Source organism: Thermothelomyces heterothallicus, assembly GCF_042370625.1.
Source record: "Thermothelomyces heterothallicus CBS 202.75 unplaced genomic scaffold P884_scaffold_6, whole genome shotgun sequence".
Taxonomy (NCBI): Eukaryota; Fungi; Ascomycota; class Sordariomycetes; order Sordariales; family Chaetomiaceae; genus Thermothelomyces; species Thermothelomyces heterothallicus.
The window spans coordinates 239,653-257,851 of NW_027192567.1; the positions used below are offsets into that span (position 1 = coordinate 239,653).

Genomic DNA, 18,199 nt, shown 5'->3' on the forward strand with positions numbered 1-18,199 from the left:
CGGATCTCCAGGGACGGCGCGTTTGCACGAGTGCATAGCCAATCCTCTCCCAATCGATCGCGGTTCATGGATTCCCTCCGCTGGCTTTGACAGCACCGTTTATCGCTTTGACAAAATGTCATTCGGTGATAGGGTCAGGGCGTTGCTTGACACATATGCGAACTGCATACTACTCCCCAATTCATTCGGACGAACCAAAAGGATGATGGCACTGTCGAGGTGCGCCAACAACGGTCTCGTCTCCGCGAAGCTCTCAAGACCGACCGCTTGTTCGTGGAACAAGCATACTCATGTCCATATCGAACGGGTCAAGAACTGAGGCTATCAAGGCAATCAACAGTCTCTCCCGCAGGCTAGCAAGCCCCTCTCGGTCCTCTTTGACCATACCCTCTCACACCAAGTCATCGCCCAAGGCGTCTTCGTCGAAGAACAGACAAAGCTTGTCACCCAAGGCAACATCTTCTCCAAACCGTCAAGCAAACCGTCAAAACAAAACAGCGATCGCAAAAGAAGTTTCAAGTATCTGCAGAAAACACAAAGAAAACAACCACGGATACGAGGCTCGTCACCCAACGGACACGTAACAGCCCACAGTCGCAACTGCTGCCTCCACAAAAGCCATTGCGCACAGGAGGTCAACCTAAGACGCCTCGAATCGGATCTTCGGGGCCAAGAAGCTCATCTTCAGACAGCACCAAGCTGGGAGAGATCCCCCCAAGAAAGTGGCGGTCGGTCACACAGAACACGAAAATCGATCCGAACGGCTACGAGTACAACGTGCATCCCGTTTTTCCGCTCAGACCGTACAAAGTTGAAGTCAAGAAACGGAGATTATTCGGCTTGTTTGGGCGGAAGCGGGAAGCGTGAGGGCGGACACGGTAGTGCTTGCAATTCAACTCGGATGCCCCGTAAGTGGTTTGGGATGACCGAATGGGACATACCTGAGGACGCATATTCACACCATTAACACCTCGAGTCCCATCTTCCGTAGATAGTGTTGTGCAGTGTACAGCCGTATGTCGCAGCCCAAGAGGACGAACTTGTTTACTGCATTTTACCGTGCTCCGTATTGAGATCCGTACAACGAATCTGTTTCAAGCGCGGCGGGTCGAGTGGAGATCAATCTCATGCGCCAAGGCGTTGCAGAGCATCTGCCACGCGGCCTGGACCCACAAAGCTTCGGGATGGAGCCCGGGCGCCCACGGTTTGCCGCGAAAGCAAATCAGATGCTTGTTTCTCACACTAGTTACGGTCTCCAGATCTCGACCACTCCGGGCTGCATCCAGGTGTTTTGGGAACATGGTCAAACTGCACGCTCTCTCACTCCTGCGATATCGACCGCGGAATGAATTGCTACCAAATGGTATTTTCCTGGATTAAATGGGCGAGAATTGTTCCGTGCACTCCACCACAAAAGGTTCTATCTCCAGCAATCTGTATGTCCGATCACCTCCTTGTCAAGTCTGATACGGTTTGACGCTTCGGACGACGTCAGAGAAGGGCAGAAACAAGTCTTCTCAAAACAACTTAGCATGGGCCTACACCGAGAGCTATACGCGGCCGCTCTACCGGAGATGTGGGACCATGAACGAGACTAAACCCAGGACGACGCCAACGACTTAAGGACTCGGTGTTTAACAGTGTTTCTTGCAGCACATGGCCGCGTCATGGCTGTTTCCGCATTAGGTGGCATCGCTGGAGGGGTGTTTCTGCATGCCATGCCCCGAGTGTGAGAGCCCAGTGGAGATCGAGATGCCACGACGTCGCGGAGATGTGCCGCCCTCCCCTGGGGTTCAATCTAACTTCCTAAGTTGTGGTTATTAAGACGGCCATCTGTCCTTCAAGCCCCATGAAAGTCTCTCCCACGGAGAGTTGTGTAATATACTCGCTACTTACTTGTCCTTGCGCTTGTTTTCGGTGGGCACGGCGTCTTGGGTTCCTTTCTCTTTCTTTTTTCCTGGAGGGCATTTGTATCTCTTTCTTTTCTTCTCTCAATAAGGTCTGAGGCTTGCTGGACTTGCCTATTACTTTCCTCCTACCACGCATACCATGGCTTTCAGGTGTCTAGCCGTCCTAGCAGCGGCCACAACGGTGCTAGCCAAGACACCGGCCGGTTTCACACCATCCTCCCAAACGGACCTGATCGTGGAGTACAACGGCTTTGTTCCACTCAACGGAGCGGAAGCCAGCAAAAATGGTAAGCGACAGAGCCTAGCAGCAGCAGCAGCAGCAGCAGCAGCCAGCTTCACCGATAGGACGAGCAGCTGACCAAGCGCGTCGCCACACAGTGACGGCCTCCCGACCGCGGATCGGCACTCTCTCCCGCCTCAACGGCACCTCCTACGCCGTCATGATGGTCGACCTCGACGTCCCCACCGACACCCCGCCCGCCACCGACACCCTCCTGCACTGGATGCAGGCCGGCCTGGTCCCGTCCGCCACCCCGACCCAGATGAACACGACCGCGGGCACGCTCCAGGTCTTCCTCCTGGGGGATCCGTCCGCCAGCAACACCGGCACAAGCGCGGGCAGGGGCCGAGTGGCGAACGCCACCGCCGGGATCACCGTCCCCTACGTGGGGCCCAACCCGCCCGCGCGCACCCCGCTCAGCCACCGGTACGTCCAGCTGCTGGTCGACACGAGCGGCATGACGGCACAGGGCGCCGAGGCGCTGCGGCGGGCCGCGGCCTCGGCGACCACGACGACCAGGCGCGGCTTCGACCCCTCGGCGGCGCTGGCGGCCGCCGGGCTGGGGGGGAGGGTCGTCGCGGGGAACTCGTTCAACGTGACCAACGCGGGCCCCCCTGCGAATTCGACGGGCGGTTCGGGGCCAAAGTCGGGGTCGGGCTCGGCGTCAGAGTCGGATACAAGCGGGAGCGACGGCAGTGCGAGCCGGGCCGGGGCTGGAGATGGCGCCCGTCAGACAGTTCTCCCCGGCGAAGGCGTCGGCTCGAGACCTGGGAGTGTGTTGATTGGGGGGTTGGTGGCTGTCGGGGTGGTGGCGTTGGGGTTGTGAGGAAGTAGGTTCCGACCACCGGCAATGTCTCTCGGTTTGGAAGCGGCGCTTCAATCACCTGACTCTCCGAAGATGTGCCATATGAATGCATTCAAGACATAAGGAGGGAGCTTCGCTTCCACCTATATAAAAGGGGCAAGTCCTCGCAAAAGTATCTCTCGTCGACGACCATTGGATCCCACACTTCTGCCCGCCGGCGGTGCTCGTTCCCTAGTTTATCGCCCGCAATTTGGAGGCGCAACCGCCACAGAGGTGTGGCAGTTGTCATAAGTGGTCGGGGTATTAGTGATGGGTTGACATAGCGTTGGCTCCGGGTAATTCCTCGAGGACACCACCCTCGGGGTATTTTTTTTTTTAAGGAGGGTTGCTGCCGAGCTCGGGTTACATAGACGGAACCGCATCTGCGAGTATTGGAGGGGCCGCTACAAGCAAATCAAACCAGCAAATCAACTCATCAGCATGCATGAATGTCTGTACATGCATCTATGAACATGTATAAGCCTCTTGCGTCTCGTCCTCAAGGCCTCGACACATGTCCTGAACTTGGGGAGCCGCTGAGCAGCAACATAGCCCTGTCAAACATGTGAGGCGGGAACACGGGTGTATACGAGCGTCCCTGGTCAGTCTTTGGCTCGCCGTTCTTTGGTCACAATGATGAATGGGCTCGCATTCCAGTGCCTTCCGGTCTCGCACTTACACGGCAAAAGCGGGGCCAATTACCTGATTCGGTCACCGCGCGGTTGGGCCGGGGCGCTCGAGTGTTACACAGAAACATCGCCCGATAGAAGAACGCCGTCGGAAACTTCTTGTTGGAAATCTATGTCGAATCAGGAGAGGCTGGGCATGTAAGGCGTGCTTGAGCGACGGAAACAGCGGGAATGAATAGTCTCCGCGGCAGCATGATGGTCCCGAGCTCGGAAACAGGTTACGAATCGTCGCATCGAAGGGATGGAAAGGGGGGGGAGGGGGGAGGTAAGGCGGTTTTCCCCCCTCGAGGAAGACGAGTTTAAATAGGCCCATGTATGCACAGTTCCCCCGTCGGTCGTCGGTGGTCACCAAGTCTAGATCATCATGGTGCGAACGGTCGTGATCCTTGGCGCCAGCTATGCGGGCATTCCCATTGCCCATTACCTCCTCAAGCACACAGCGACCAAGACCAAGGACCTCAAGGTCATCATAGTCGCTCCCAACACTCACCTATACTGGGTCTTTGCTTCGATCCGCGGGATCATTCCTAATCGGATAGGCGAAGACAAGATCTTCCTGCCCATCGCGCCGACGTTCGCCAAATATCCGTCTGATCAGTATGAGCTTGTACACGGCGTGGCCGAGAAGGTGGTCCCGGATGCAAACGTCGTCGAGGTACGCGGGAATGATGGGTCTGCTAGGACAATCCGATATGACGAGCTGTGAGTGCCTCGACATATGCTCTCGAGCCTGGACCAACTGATGCTGACAGTCCGCTGCGACAAAACAGGGTGATTGCCACCGGAAGTAGCTTCAAGAACGGCATGCCCTTCAAGAACCTCTCGAGCACCGAAGAGACCAAGACCGCCCTTCGCGAGTGGGCGAAACGCATCGAATCTGCCAAGTCCATCGTTGTCGCCGGAGCCGGCGCCACTGGCGTCGAGATCGCCGGCGAGCTCGGTCAGGAGTATGCCGTCCCCGGCAAGAAGCAGATCACGCTCGTCTGCGGCGAAGACCTGCCCCTCAGCGCACATCTCCGCCGCGACGTGCGTGAGACAACCAAGGATGAACTCGAGCGCCTCAAAGTCAAGGTCATCACCAACGCCAGACTGGCCACCGCCCCGTCCGCCGCCCCCAAGACTTCCACTCTCACCCTCACCAGGACGTCCGCGTCCTCCGCGGACGAAGCGCCCACCACCCTCCAGGCCGACCTGCTGATCCCCACCTACGGCATCACCCCGAATACGGCCTTCCTCCCGCCCTCCCTGCTCGACAGCCGCGGCCACGTCCGGCAGACCGCCCGCCTGCGCGCCGAGGGCTACGACAACATCTTTGTCGCCGGCGACGCGGGTAACCTGGAGAGCCATCAGGCCGTGCACGCCGATTCGCAGGCCGTGCACATTGCCCGGCTGCTCGAGGCGCGCATTCTCGGCGGAGACCCGGGGTCGCCGTCGCCGAAACCGGACGAGGAGGAGGATTACAAGCCCATAGACAAGGTCATGTTCGCGGTGTCACTCGGGAGGAACCGGGGCGCCGGCCAGATCGGGGGCTGGAAGTTGTGGAGCCTCCTGGTGTGGTTCATGAAGGGGCGGTATCTGGGGACGAACTACGCGCCCGAGTATGCGAGAGGCGAGAGAACGCTTAGATTGAAGTCGTGGTGATGGATGTGGTTTGAGGTATGTGTGGGACGGGTTCAGTCCGTCTGTACTGTGTGTTGGGTGAGCTGCGACAATAATTTTGATGATGGTTTACTGGTATTTAGATAGTTAGCGAGGCCCTCGAGAAGTAGTCGTTTAGCAACTTGGTGATGAAAAATAGAACACCATGGTTTCCGACCATGATCTTACATCCTTTGCAGCCAAGGTTGCAAAACCGCGCACGCCACACAGTCCGGAAGAAAATCTCAAGATGAAGCGAGGATGTAATGACAACGCCAATAGACAGCTGTACATTTGATGGAATGCCAGTGCTGGTTGCTAGTTGCTGGTTGCCCGGATACAGTGTTTTCTCTTGCTTCTTCTAAGATTTGTTTTTCTTTTCCTGTTTGGATGTAAAGGATCGAGAAACGGTGGTTGATTGGATGATGCTGAGAGCAGGGGATCGAGTTTGTGGGAACGGATTGCACCGCTTCAAACCGTGAGAATGAATGACCATCGGCGGGCATGTTATGGGTGCATCAAAGAATAGGGGACTTATTGCTATGGATTTGCGGAGTCGGCAATCAGCCCGGGTTTTGGGGGGCGGGTAGGGGCGCTGCTGGTTGCCTACACCTATCTTCCCTACTCACGGGCACTTGCGCAACAAGTCCAGAGCGGCGGAGGGTTTCTGCGGGGTATATATAGAGGCCCGGGCTCTCCCTGCAAGTCGAAACCCTCTGCAAATCTCAGTCTCAAAACCTCTCGGTTTTTTGGGAACATTTTCTGACAGCGAGTTGGACCGTCAGAGTCGAACCACTTTCTAGCGGCACTTGGACCTCGAAAAGACAACCTTGGCTTTGTTCCCAGGTGGCCCGTGCCCGCGCTTCGGCGCGCTGTACAACTACATACAAGTGGGGCCAGGGACCGAGCGCCCCGCTTCGCGTCATTCGCCCGCCTGTTTGGCGATGCCAAGCTTCGCGATTCAACACCAGCAAACGCCGGCATATGTGCACCACGATCCATCAATGCGTTGAAACAAAGCGTCTTTAGAGGCATAGGGCCCGGCTTTTACTGTAAGTAATGATGCACAGTTCCAAGGCCACAGGCTCACATTGTACTTACTTATCCACGCTGCTTGCATTTATTTCTTTAAAGTCCTTCCTGTTTTCGCGGCGCTGCCCTGCTCCCTTTGGCGCGTTCTCGGTAAAGCGAGAATTCCCAATTGCCTGCATGAGCGTGGCTGACCCACCGACGCGCTATTCCAGACGCGCTTTCGAGGCCAACACCCAGCCTCTCTAAAATCGGCCCACCCAGCGTTAGGACTCCAATCTCTACCACTCTTCTCTCAAAATCCATCTCTGGATTGTTATCATTCCCCAACGACTCTACTCCCTAGAGACCCCAAAAAAAGTCTCGCCGTCTGGCAGAATCTGCCCACCTCGCCGTCGTCAATTGTTCGCGATAGACGGCCTCGGCAGTCACGGTGACGCGGCGCGTGGACAGACGTTAGACGAGGATGGCTACACCCACTTCGTGGGCGGCGCCCTCACCATATCCTGCCGCCCAGCCGGTGGGTACAGAAGAATTGAGCCTGCAGGCGAGGCCTATGGGACGTGAGTTTACTCCGTGATCTTTTTCTCTCTCTATGGCCGCCCTTGGTTCTCTAATTCGCGGCTTGCTATCAGTCAAGGTCCATTACTCCTTTGATCGCGAAAACCAAGTGCACTGCCTGGCGCGGTGGCACCAGATCCTCCAGATCCAGACGATACCGCTCGACGAGAAGACCACCATCGGCGTGGTGGATCTCCGGACATGCCTTGAGGCTGTTTCCCAGAGCAGCCCCGAGATCCTGAACCAGCAAGATCACGACTACAGTGTCTATGCATACGACTACTCCGAGCCAGACGTTCCCTTAGTTGGGCAGGGCCTGCTGTCGTGGAATATGGACCCGCAGCGCGGGTCTCAGCAACAATTGGTCACGGGACGGGTCACCAGGAATCTTCTCGCGCTCTTGAACAACGGCAGCCGGGATACGCTGGAGGTCAAGCTGAAGTTTGCGACAGTCGCGAAAAGCACACAACGCACAGAGTACCCCAGCGCGGAGGCGGGAAAGAGGGCGAAATCCACGTCGATTCCTGCCGAGACGGTTTCGGAATGGAACTCGTTCATCCAGTCCAACACGATGCTGGGACATGCTTCCAACAACGGTGCTGTCTCCTCGCCCGCGCTGGCGCCAGCTCAGCTTAGCCAGTACAACCCTCACGTGAGCGAGAGCAGGCCGATGGATACACAAGGCGATAGCCAACCGCCACAGCCTATCCGGCCGGCGACCATGACATCCGCCCAGACCCTGCAGCCGGTTGCGATCCAGCCGGCAAGCAGACCTTCGAGTGCAGCAGCACCGATCCCTCCTAGGCCACAGGGGTCCCTGGATAGTGCACCTTCACCAGCAGCTTCGCAGCCCACAGAACCCGCTCTGAAGCCTCGCCCTTCGCGATCGCGGAGCAAACAGCCGACCGGGAGGCCGCGAGGCCGGCCCAGGAAAAGGCCCCTCGAGACAGGTAATACTTCGGCTGTCGAGGAGGGAACGGACGGCGATGATGGGCCGCAAAAGAGGAGAGTCAAAGTCACACAAGCGGAATATAGCGTGATCGCTCCGTTTGGCGTCGCGCCGGATTCGCTGAGGGTGGCTGCCAGCACCTCCGGCTCCCTGCGTGCCATGAGGCCCGTTGGCGCTGGAGGAGAGACGTCCGCTCCCAGCCACCTCCAGGACGTCCCACGAGTACCCACTCCCATCCCGGACGGGCAGATGTTGCAACAGCAGCAAAGGCGGAGAGCACTGGAGAATCAGGCAAAAACAGAGCATACGAGCCAATTTGACCAGCCGGGGCCCGGGAGGTCGATCGCCCAGAGCGGGATCCAGGACGCCCGGTCACCTGCGGACTCGAATGCGCAGTCCCCCGACCACGGTTACATGCCGGAAGACAGCGCCGGAGATCTGAATTCCTCGCCGCCTGTTCCCCGGACTACTCCGTACATCCAATCTAGCCCACCCGCCTCAAGTCCTATCCTGCCAACGATGCCGATGCCCCCGATTGACTCTGGTTTCATGAGCGGTGGACTGGAGGATATCTTCGACGAGGACATCCTGCAACGGCTTCCACAGGAGCAGATGCAGGACCCGATGCTCCCGCTCCCGTCTCTCCCCGATGCCACCAAGGCGGTGGTGCCACGGAAGAAAAGTCGTTCTCAAAGGCAGCAGCAGGAACAAAAGCAACAACTGTCCGACTTTCCATTTCAGGAAGTGAACCCTGGGCCGCCAGAGTTATTGCCAACCAAAAGCATCTTCAACCCCGCCGGCAAAGCTAAGACTTTGAACCGACAGGCCTCTTCGGGGCCGCAGCCCGCGCCCAAACCTTCGACGCACCGTCCATTCAAGCGGTCGAATACTGCCCCAATTCCGGCTGTTTCTGGGCAAGATACACCGCACGAACAAGTCACATACCAACAGAACGGAAACACCTTACAACAGGAACCCGCGCAGCAGGATTCGCATGAGGAGCAATTGTCTCTTGCTGACGGAGACGGCATGGGCGATTCGATACAGCCGGCAACCAACGATGCGGAGAAGGGGGGCTCCGCGAATTCTCCGCCAGAGCCTGCACCAGCGGCCTCGGTATCGATGCCGGTTCCCGATCGTCCGGAGCCAGAACGCATCTCGCCCGCGCAACCACCGTCAAGACCTACATCAAGAAGTGCTTCGAGGGATGCTCCGGCCCTGAAGACCCAAGGCCCGGCGACATCAGCGAGCGAAACCGCCCCGGAGCCAACCTTGACGTTGCCTCGCCCCCCGGCGTCCGAACCGCCGTGCCCCCCTAGCGATTTTGACCCACCACGGTACAGCAAGAACCTGGTGAAAAAGCAGTCCATCAAAGAGAAACTCGAGAGCGCGATCGACAAGGGAGAGACACCCCCGTTCTGTAGTAACTGTGGCGCCATTGAGACGCCTACCTGGCGCAAGATCTGGACTCAGGATCACGAAGGGGTCCCGGAATTCCACGAATTCTCAGACAAGCCGGGCTGCGTAACAATGATCGAAGTTCTGGAGAGAGACGAGAACGAGCAGCCCTCCAGATACCGGATGGTGAAAAAGAACCTCGGCCCAAGGGATGAGAAGCGGAATTGGGTTGAAACCCTTCTGTGCAATCCCTGCGGCATCTGGCTGGGCAAGTTCAAGGTGCATCGGCCTCCTGACAGGTGGGACAAGGACGCCGCTCGTCTCAACCAACCTCGGAGGAAGCGTGAGCCCAAGGGGAGGTCGAAGAAAAGCCGCACTAAGAGTGATAATGCCCCAGCTAATCCTACCTCGGAGGCGTATCTCGCGACGGACCCGATTGGCCCGCTGGACCACGATTTCCTAACGGATCGTTATGAGAATGCGGCGCAGTCACAACAACAGAGCGCCCCAACGGCTGATGAGCAGCATTTAAACTTGCGGAGCTCCCCCAGGCAACGCTTTCTGGGATCGACTCACTCGCGGGGCAGTGGAACTGCGGACAGCCCTATTGCGGTTGAGGACCAACTCGGTAGCACTCGAAGGTTGCTCTTCCCGTCGCCTAGGAGGGATGGAGAGCCCAAGACTCTCGGGGAGCTCCCGCTGAACACGACACAAACAACAAGCACGCACGCCCCGGAGGCGAAGTCCGCGCCGGCAGGGAAGGAGAACAAGGCAAACCAGGAGCGGCCCGGCACTCCCGTTGTTGCTGAGGACGAACTCGAACAGGAACTCTTTGGGACTCCTCCCAGACGCCCATCCACACCGCCTCCGAAGGCCACAGCAGGCCCCTTCAAGACACCCACCCGTCCGACCCCAAACCACCGCCCGATCACCCGGAGCATCTCCCGTTCCATCCGCTCCAGCAGGGGGAGCATCCTCAAATCCCCCGCCCAGCTCTTTGCCCTCCAGCACCTCGAACAAACACCCAGCAGAACACCGCGCTCCGCCAGCGGCTTCCCCCATCCCGGTAGCGCCAGCAAGCGCCGCACCCCACGGAGCAGCAGTAAAATTAAGAGCGACGACAACAGTAACCACAACGCCGACTTTGCGCTGGACGCTTCCGAGCACAACCAGCTGTCGATGGGCATGGCAATGCAGACGCCCATGCAGTTCGACTCGCCCTTCACGGCGACGCTGCACCAACTGCTCAGCGAGGCCAACGAGTTCATCGGCGGGAATAACGGCGGCGGCGGCGGCGGTGACGGCTCGCCCTCCCGCCGAGGCACGGCCTCGAGGGGGGAACCGGGCCATCTTGATCTGCACGATGACGAGGCCGGGATGGACTTTGGGAGCTTCCTGGGCACAGATCTGGTCATGCCCAGCAGCCCGCCTTTGGTGAGGCGGGCAAGGACCGGGGGCGGTCATGGGAATGGCGAGGGTGAAGGGGACGGCAGCGGTGGTGACCAGTTTGGGGGCGTGTTGCAGGAAGGGGTTGGCGACGACGTGTGGGGTCAGAAGTGAAGATCTTTTTGTTTGTTTGTGGCGTTGGGGTTCTCATCTTCCGTGGAAATGAGCATGTGTGTTTTGTCTCCCGTCTTTCTCTCTCTGCTGGAATTTTTCTTGTTTCCTTTCTTTTTTCTCTCTCTTTTTTTCCAATGTTTCCGCTTCCCTCTTTTCACCGATTGTTTTTACCCCCGTATACGAAGGGACTAGGGGGAAGGTGACCTTATGAGTTTCGGAATGGTTGGGATTTGACACGGTACGGCATGGCATGGCAGGGCAGGGCAGGGCAGGGCAGCGAAGCATCGGATGGGCGTTTTCTCCTTGCTTCTCTTGTTCCCAGATGTGGACCAAGCGTAGACACAGCTCAAGGAAAGTGTACTGTACACACAGAGTACCACAGCAGCGAAAATGTCACCTGTTGACTTGTTTGCTATGTCAAGGAGGATGAGAAGAAATGGGACAAATACCGAACTTTCCCGAATTTAGCGGGCGGACCGTTGCGGGAACCTGACAATAAATATTGACCCTGGCTGTTTGTTGGACGGGCCTCGGAATAATATAGGCTCGTGTGCACCTTCCTACATCCCCCGTCGAGGCCTTGCTGTTTCAGCTGCCATGTGAATGTGTTTTCCCATCAGTAGATTACATCAGGATGATGGGTGGCGAACTGTGTTTGCTCAGGACAGCAAATGCGGTGCAGCGGACCGCGGGTCCTTGTTTCTGAGCCCCGGTGATATCACGTCTCAAATCTGCCGGCTGTTAGCCCCTTAACAGCGGGCCATAACGCGCCGTATCACATGATCCTAAAGAGGTCGTCGAAGAGCCCTACAGCTCCTGTACGCGTCGCTTATACGCGGGATACACCGGATAACGCCCTATTTCGCATTGCTCGCGGACCGCAGTCCGGGTACTTGTAACTTGGCCGTTCGCCATACTTGCCATGCTCGCCCACCGTCGTTTGCCTTCTTGGGTACTGCCACCCAACCTTCCTGTCCTGTGCACTCCTCCGGAGCTGCGCATATCGACTTTCCTCGGTGTCCTAGGAAAGGACATTCTGTGCGCCCCGCCACACCAGATGTGGAGGGGGGAGAGGGACAGTTTACGGAGCGAAGAGAGCCGCGAGGGTCCGAGCTTCCGTGCGTGTGCTGTGTGGCCATGGCGCTTGCCGATCTCCTGGGCTGTCGCCCGTCTAATCGTAGGCAAAGATGTCCCGGTGTTGGTGCGAGATCTCAACGACGGTATTGGCCAGATTGTAGTCTGCGTAAGGAAGCCAGGTACGTCAGGACCCCACATCTTTCGCCGAACCCCATTTTGGTCTCTGGAAGAGCCCGGTGGTGTTGCCCTACTCCCCTTCTCTGATCCCCTCGCCACTCGCTGGCTTCCGAGAGCGCGAAGGCCTGATGACTCACCTACTCCGGTGCCTAGGTCCAAGGAGCTCAGCACCTTGATTGAGAGGTCCGGGTTGACCTTGCCGATGATCTGAGCGCCGTTTCCTGCTAGGAGGTGCGCGTCCTGTGCGTGGTGTGATGTTCCGTTAGTTTGGGCCTGGTTTGTGATGTCGAATGCCTTTCCTTGTCTCGCCGTGACCCAGGCAGGTGACAAGCAGTGCTGTGGTTCTCTCTCTGGGCCCCCACGATCTTCCTCGCGGGTCTCCATCGTTTCGGCCATTGCTCCTCATTGTGGCCAGATGATAATCCGGGGTGGGAAGGCGAGCCAGGGAACACGTACGGAACGGGATGGGGGTGGGGTTGCAGCTTACGCGATTCAGGTGGGCCGTTATGTTGCCGTCAGCATCGATGATTGCCTCCTCTCCGCGAAGCTGGATGACTTTGCCGACGACAATGACATTTCTGCCCACGTACGAGTTGAGATAGGCGCAGGTGATGCGCGGGGTTGCGACGGCCTCCATTGTCGGGAACCGCTAGACAGGGTTTCTTTTTTTTTTTTCTTTGATTTTTTTCTCCCCGAAATTCAATCGTGCCGTCCGACGGTTCTTGTTCCGGGTCTGTTCTTAACGTTTGTAGGTCGTGTAGAGGGAGGGGCCGAATGCCGACAGGTTTTTGAAGTTCGTTAAAGTTTGGTCCATGCTCCAGGCCCATGATTGTTGAATGTAACTAAGCCCAACTGGGAGGAGTGAGCCAATGAGTCGAGATCGATATCTTGGCGCCCCACTTCGCTGACCACCCTGTTGAGCCCCACGATCCGCAATTGAACGTCCAAGTTTTTGGGGGGGGAGAGTTCGGAGGTATTTCGAGCCAACACCACACAACAGCACCATGAGTCGCTACCACACTTTAGGTTCGTAAGGTACACACCAAAGGGACGTTATTCTCCTTTGTCGGCGATAGGCATCTATTCTAGGCTATCTCAATGCTAACCGAGGGAATACGGAGGGCCGGATGCGACTGGCTCTTTGCCTGAATTGGATTTCACATGCTGTGCCTACCTTAGGTACTTTACCTGAGGTACCTGACGTTGGTTTTTACTTTGAGCATCTTGGGTAGGTACATTAGGCCGGTAAGTGTAAATTCACGCACAACAAACTATGTCCGATTAACCCATACGGTAACCACTCGCGTCTCCAGGGTTCTTGGCATTCATGTTAGGATACCGCAGCTTGGGGTGTTGTGCTCTTGGTAGGGGACTGGCTTCCGGCCCGGATGATCGACTTGATCCCGAGGGACAGCGCCGGATGACCGGGAGCCGGCAAATTCTACCCGGCACCGTACCTTACGTAGTGTAAGTACAGTACGTAAGGTACCGATCTTGGATACCTTAGATAGGTACCTTAGGTACTTACGACCTACCTACATTAATGCAGCAGTTTACGTACCGGACTGGACCTATGCGGCTAGGTTGCGGCCATGGCGAGCCCAGCGATCTGACGACTGTTTTGCCAAGCCTGTCTCGGCTGATCTGCGTTGAAACGCGCGAGCTGATCGTATGCACATTTACTGTACGTACACCCAGGCACAGGAGAACAGCCACTCAACTACTTCGCTTCGGTCCCGAAAGGTGTCTGGAGGTCTCGACACCACAAGCCAATCACCTTGCGAATTCGGCCCTACGTTCCTGTGGTGCGCAAACAAGTACCTACAGAGTAGATAAGCGATTGGTAAACGAAGCTGACTGGCCGCCTTATTTCCCAGGGCGTGGTGGATTGTGGATTTTGCCCGTCACGCTAGTGGATAAGTACGGACGTAGTGCCGGGGGGGGAAAATCCCCATCCCCAAGTTTGGTGTGTTATGAACAGAGTAGTGTATATCCAAAGTACGAATTTGGTCGATCACAGGTGCCAACGAGGTCCGACGCAGACTGCGCCCCCCCGCACCCCCTGCGTCTCTTACGGCCAAGCCAAACAAACTTGTCCCCGACCGTTCGGGTGCAGCCGACTTGGTGGATGCAAGGTCAGGGCACCCCGGGCGCAAAGCGGGGCGAAAGCGTGGGCCTGCTGCGAGTGGGCGCTTTGGCGTTCAAGCCTCCTGCAAGTTGAAGCTGCCCTACACTACACTCTGGGAATCTCGCAGATCACCATGCGGGGATGGGCTTGCACGCCATGTCTGTCTCTGGTCCCCCATTGCCCGCAGCACCTCGGCAACGTATCGAAGCTTGTCGAGGGTTGATGGCCCGCGCGCCCAATCGCCTCCCGGTCGCACCGGTTGCAGGTCCATGAGCCTGGCGCTCATAGGCCCCAGTAAACCGCCGCTTCCCGAGCTCGGCAAGCGGAGGCTGCTCCTGGCCCCGCTCCTTTACGCAATACACGCCTCCGTGGCTCCAGGACCAAGTCCCTTGACGCGGAGGATCCAGCCCGGTGTGGCTGTTGCGCTGCGCTGGGCTAGGTAATGCCCGCTAGCACTAGCACCACCCTAGGCCGAGTAGTGGAGTTGCGGCCAGAAGCCCAGGGCAGCAGGGACGGGCACCAGGACGATTTGATGCGAAGACGCGAGCGGTGCGCCTTCCCAAGGTTCGTGCGGACACGGCGGAAGAGCCGACTGGAGAGCCCACCGCCTTCCAGCCTACGGCAAGTGCCGGAAGTGGAAGCAGGCAACTTGGCAGGCTGCAGGAGCTCGAACAAAGCTGTCGGCTTGGGGTGGTAGCGAACTGGCACCCATCCGTTAGCTTCAAAAGCTGCACCTGTGTCGATGCAAGCTAGCGTGCGCGGCGAGACGAAAGAAGCCGGTCTTTGCCTGGGCAATCTCGACTCTTCCTGGTACGGCATCCTGGGATCCCCCCGCAGTCCGGACTCAAGCATGCCTGCCTACCCTCCTCGCCTTGTTGGAACCTGGATTATCCTCTGCCCGCCCAGCTCCCCAATCCCGCCGTGCAACATGCGGGACCTGGAGCCATCCTGCGCCCATCTGCGAGAACTAGATCTAGATGCCCCGCCACATCCTCTTGTCACCCTATTCACTCGACTCAGTCTTTTCAAGTTCATACAAGTTTGGCTTGTGATTAGACCACTTTCTTGTTTCGGACCCGAAGCAGCCTTCCTTCCGCATGCATACATACACCCGAGGATTGCGGATTGGCCCTTAAAGGAAGCGTGGTCGACATCTCTCCCGTAACACAGCATTCTTGCCAGAAACCAGCCATCAGCCATCTCAGAGCAACCTGCCCAATCTCTGATTCGGTTGCCGCACCCGCACTAATCGTTCCGTTCACACGCCACCCGGTGCAGGTTAACGACGTATGTCGCGTCGCCGCACCCGCCCCCCTCCCCAACAGCTTAGACACCCCTCCTGTTGAGCTGCTCGACTGATTAGTTGCGTTTCTGGAGAAGCAGCACGCTTGGCAAAGCAAGCTACTCGTGCCTCGACTGTTTCCGCGCAAACGACATCGGAGCACAAGTCCGGTCCCGCCCACCTATCCCAAAGCGCCTTCCGGACGCGACCATTGCCATCCCGGCTGCGGCTCTGCTGTCCCTTCCCCGCCAAGCACGGGGTTGCATTATTGGCTCTTTGATTACTTCATCCACCGTCGCTCGACGCCGAGCGGGCTAGACCAATGTGCAGCATCCAGATGGAGCCGCCGCCGTCTCACTTCTTCGACTATCTGGACCTGGAAGACCCCAATCCGCACCAAAGCCCAGGGCAAGAGGACAACAACAGTGTCATCTGCCTGAACCCGTTCAATCCGTACGGCAAGGACGTTCACGGCGCGCTCACACCGCCAGACTCGAAAGACATGATACCGAGGACGGACATCTGGGATTGTTTTCCCGATCAGCCCGAGTCGCTGACGGCCGAAGACCAGAAGCAACTCTTCGTCGACCCCGAACTGTATAGTCCGGGAAGCAGCAACAACGATATGAAACCGCAGATCCAAGTGGACACCACCGGGCTGCCCAAGCCGCCCACAAGACAGGGCTTGAGCGCCAAGTCCCCGTCTCATCAGGCCTTCGTAGTCGGGAACACGCCGGCCCCAGTCACCCCGCCGGAGCATGAGCCGCCCAAGAAGCGGAAAGTCAGGAAGACAAGAAAGGAGTCAAACGCTGCCGAGGAGACACAAAAAAGGAACAAGTTTTTGGAACGAAACCGGGTAGCAGCGAGCAAGTGCAGAGAAAAGAAGAAGCAGTACGTTTCGGAACTGGAGGCCACGAAGATGGATCTCGAATTGCGAAACGCACACTTGAAGGTCGAGGTAGACGGCCTGATCGGAGAAATCGGCGCGCTGAAGCATCGCTTGATGGCACACGCGAAATGCAACGACCCAAACATCGACCGCTGGCTCAACAACGAAGCCAGGAAGTTTGTCCAAACGGAGAGCGGGCCGTTTGGGCAACCGTTCATGCCCTTCGGTCAAGCCCCCCAGCCAGAACTCCCGATGGGCTCCCCACGCAGCCGAAATGCTAGCATCGCTAGCATCACCAGCATCGCCTCGTCGTACCCGTCTCTACAAGGCCTGCAGTTCGACGGCCTGGCATCAGGGGAGCGACATGGGAGCATCGCCTATTCACAGGGTGAGTCGTGGCCCGGAGCACCTCCCGGGACGGAACCTAACGCTCTGATGCCAGGCTCTGGCTCGCTTTATCCGTCGCCAACCGAAGAAACGTTTCCGGGCTTCTCTCCCGCACTCAAAACGGAGCCGGACGTGAACTACACCCCCATGCCGGACCCGATGTTCAGCCCGGGCCAGTCGAACTTCGGCGGCGGACCCTGAATTCCTTTTGGGGTGGAGTGACAAGGAAAAGCCGTGCAGGTCTCGATGAGGCAACCGGGCTTGAGGGCCTTGGCACTTGACCGCCTCGCGCTTCCGAGGGAGCGGGATCGTGTGGAACGTGTCCGCAACGCGCTGTCTCCCCATCACTAGCGCTAAACTCCGAACAACATCGTCCTGGCAGGCCGGCGACGGATAGCTCTTGGTTTGAATACGACAGCGAAAGTAGCGAAGCAAACGGCGGGACCCGCGGCGTCTCACTAGCTGGCGTCGTGAGGTTGCAATGTTGAAAAGGGTGTCCGCCCAGACACCCGGCGGCTTGGCGTCGCGGATCCCACCCTAGTTGCTGGTGTATTTTTTTTTTTTTTTTTTGGTCCATTGGTCGTGGTGCATATCGACGGTTCGGTACTGGGAAAGAGGGAAAGGGGAAAGAGAAAACAAACGACGGTTTATGCTACCTGATGGGTTCGATCGGGTCTTATGTCGTGGCCTGGCATGATGTATTACTATCAGATGTCGAAATGGAAAACAGGCAATGGCGTCTTGCCCTAATCATCGGAATGGGCAGAAGTGTTGTTACTTTCATGATACCTACGTCATAACATGAATGGGGGTTCAATGTGGGCTTGTTTAAGCACTTTGATTCCGGTGCATGAAAGGAAGCGTGGCGTTCTGTATTGGCCGCGATGCCCCACGCAAGATTGCAAAAAGCAACGCTAAAATCAAACACCAAGGCTGTCTGGAAGACTTCTTGTTGGCCTTCGATTGACAGGGAGATTCTCTATACACCCTTTCTTGACAAGCTGCTTCTCGTGTACAGGGTATTATAGGAGCTCGAGCATTCCGGAGGACTGCTTTGTTTATTAAGACAGTCATCACTCAAGTGCCCGGAATCATGCAGTCCAGGAAAAGATGTAAAACGTACGAAAACGTGGTGCTAGAGAGAGACAAAAGTAAAATGGTTGCGGTTTGTGTGGATCGAACACACGACCTTCAGATTGAAATTCCTGAAGTTTTTACTTCAGTCTGACGCTCTCCCAACTGAGCTAAACCCGCTTCATCGGAAGTTCGCGTGTGCAAATAGCTCTACATGGAGATGCACCACCCAGTCCTAACATTCGGCCATTGTTACGACTCGCGATGATCTCGCTCCATCTATTTCGGATTCTTTCCTCTGACTGCTGAGTTCAGGTACTTGACGTG

At 57.3% G+C, this 18,199-nt stretch overlaps 7 protein-coding genes and 1 non-coding gene across 8 annotated transcripts; 5 read left to right on the plus strand and 3 right to left on the minus strand.

The window, feature by feature from the left end:
* Positions 1–115: 115 nt before the first annotated feature.
* P884DRAFT_283598 (uncharacterized protein) lies at positions 116–867 on the plus strand (the record flags this gene model as incomplete). The annotated part of the gene is made up of 3 exons (XM_069443672.1): positions 116–133; positions 202–292; positions 635–867. 3 exons carry the CDS (start codon positions 116–118, stop codon positions 865–867), a joined length of 342 nt encoding a protein of 113 aa, XP_069299138.1.
* Positions 868–2,194: 1,327 nt separating this feature from the next.
* Positions 2,195–3,357, plus strand: P884DRAFT_321419 (phosphatidylethanolamine-binding protein; the record flags this gene model as incomplete). Its single annotated transcript, XM_069445404.1, has 2 exons — positions 2,195–2,197; positions 2,228–3,357. 2 exons carry the CDS (start codon positions 2,195–2,197, stop codon positions 3,014–3,016), a joined length of 792 nt encoding a protein of 263 aa, XP_069299139.1. The 3' UTR covers positions 3,017–3,357.
* A 381-nt stretch (positions 3,358–3,738) lies between these two features.
* On the plus strand, positions 3,739–5,364 carry P884DRAFT_328234 (uncharacterized protein; the record flags this gene model as incomplete). Its single annotated transcript, XM_069445586.1, has 2 exons — positions 3,739–4,425; positions 4,494–5,364. Exons 1-2 carry the CDS (start codon positions 4,088–4,090, stop codon positions 5,362–5,364), a joined length of 1,209 nt encoding a protein of 402 aa, XP_069299140.1. The 5' UTR covers positions 3,739–4,087.
* A 1,492-nt stretch (positions 5,365–6,856) lies between these two features.
* Positions 6,857–10,858, plus strand: P884DRAFT_195807 (uncharacterized protein; the record flags this gene model as incomplete). The annotated part of the gene is made up of 2 exons (XM_069437932.1): positions 6,857–6,953; positions 7,026–10,858. 2 exons carry the CDS (start codon positions 6,857–6,859, stop codon positions 10,856–10,858), a joined length of 3,930 nt encoding a protein of 1,309 aa, XP_069299141.1.
* Positions 10,859–12,029: 1,171 nt separating this feature from the next.
* P884DRAFT_276064 (replication factor A protein 3) lies at positions 12,030–12,749 on the minus strand (the record flags this gene model as incomplete). The annotated part of the gene is made up of 3 exons (XM_069442906.1): positions 12,030–12,097; positions 12,250–12,352; positions 12,600–12,749. The coding sequence occupies 3 exons, from the start codon at positions 12,747–12,749 to the stop codon at positions 12,030–12,032; spliced, it is 321 nt and encodes a 106-aa protein (XP_069299142.1).
* Positions 12,750–14,368: 1,619 nt separating this feature from the next.
* P884DRAFT_276065 (uncharacterized protein) lies at positions 14,369–15,059 on the minus strand (the record flags this gene model as incomplete). Its single annotated transcript, XM_069442907.1, has 3 exons — positions 14,369–14,665; positions 14,783–14,917; positions 14,949–15,059. 3 exons carry the CDS (start codon positions 15,057–15,059, stop codon positions 14,369–14,371), a joined length of 543 nt encoding a protein of 180 aa, XP_069299143.1.
* Positions 15,060–15,859: 800 nt separating this feature from the next.
* Positions 15,860–16,999, plus strand: P884DRAFT_298115 (uncharacterized protein; the record flags this gene model as incomplete). Its single annotated transcript, XM_069444575.1, has 2 exons — positions 15,860–16,799; positions 16,854–16,999. The coding sequence occupies 2 exons, from the start codon at positions 15,860–15,862 to the stop codon at positions 16,997–16,999; spliced, it is 1,086 nt and encodes a 361-aa protein (XP_069299144.1).
* Positions 17,000–17,959: 960 nt separating this feature from the next.
* P884DRAFT_t61 lies at positions 17,960–18,052 on the minus strand. Its single transcript has one exon. It is a non-coding gene; the product is annotated as a tRNA-Phe (tRNA).
* Positions 18,053–18,199: the final 147 nt, after the last annotated feature.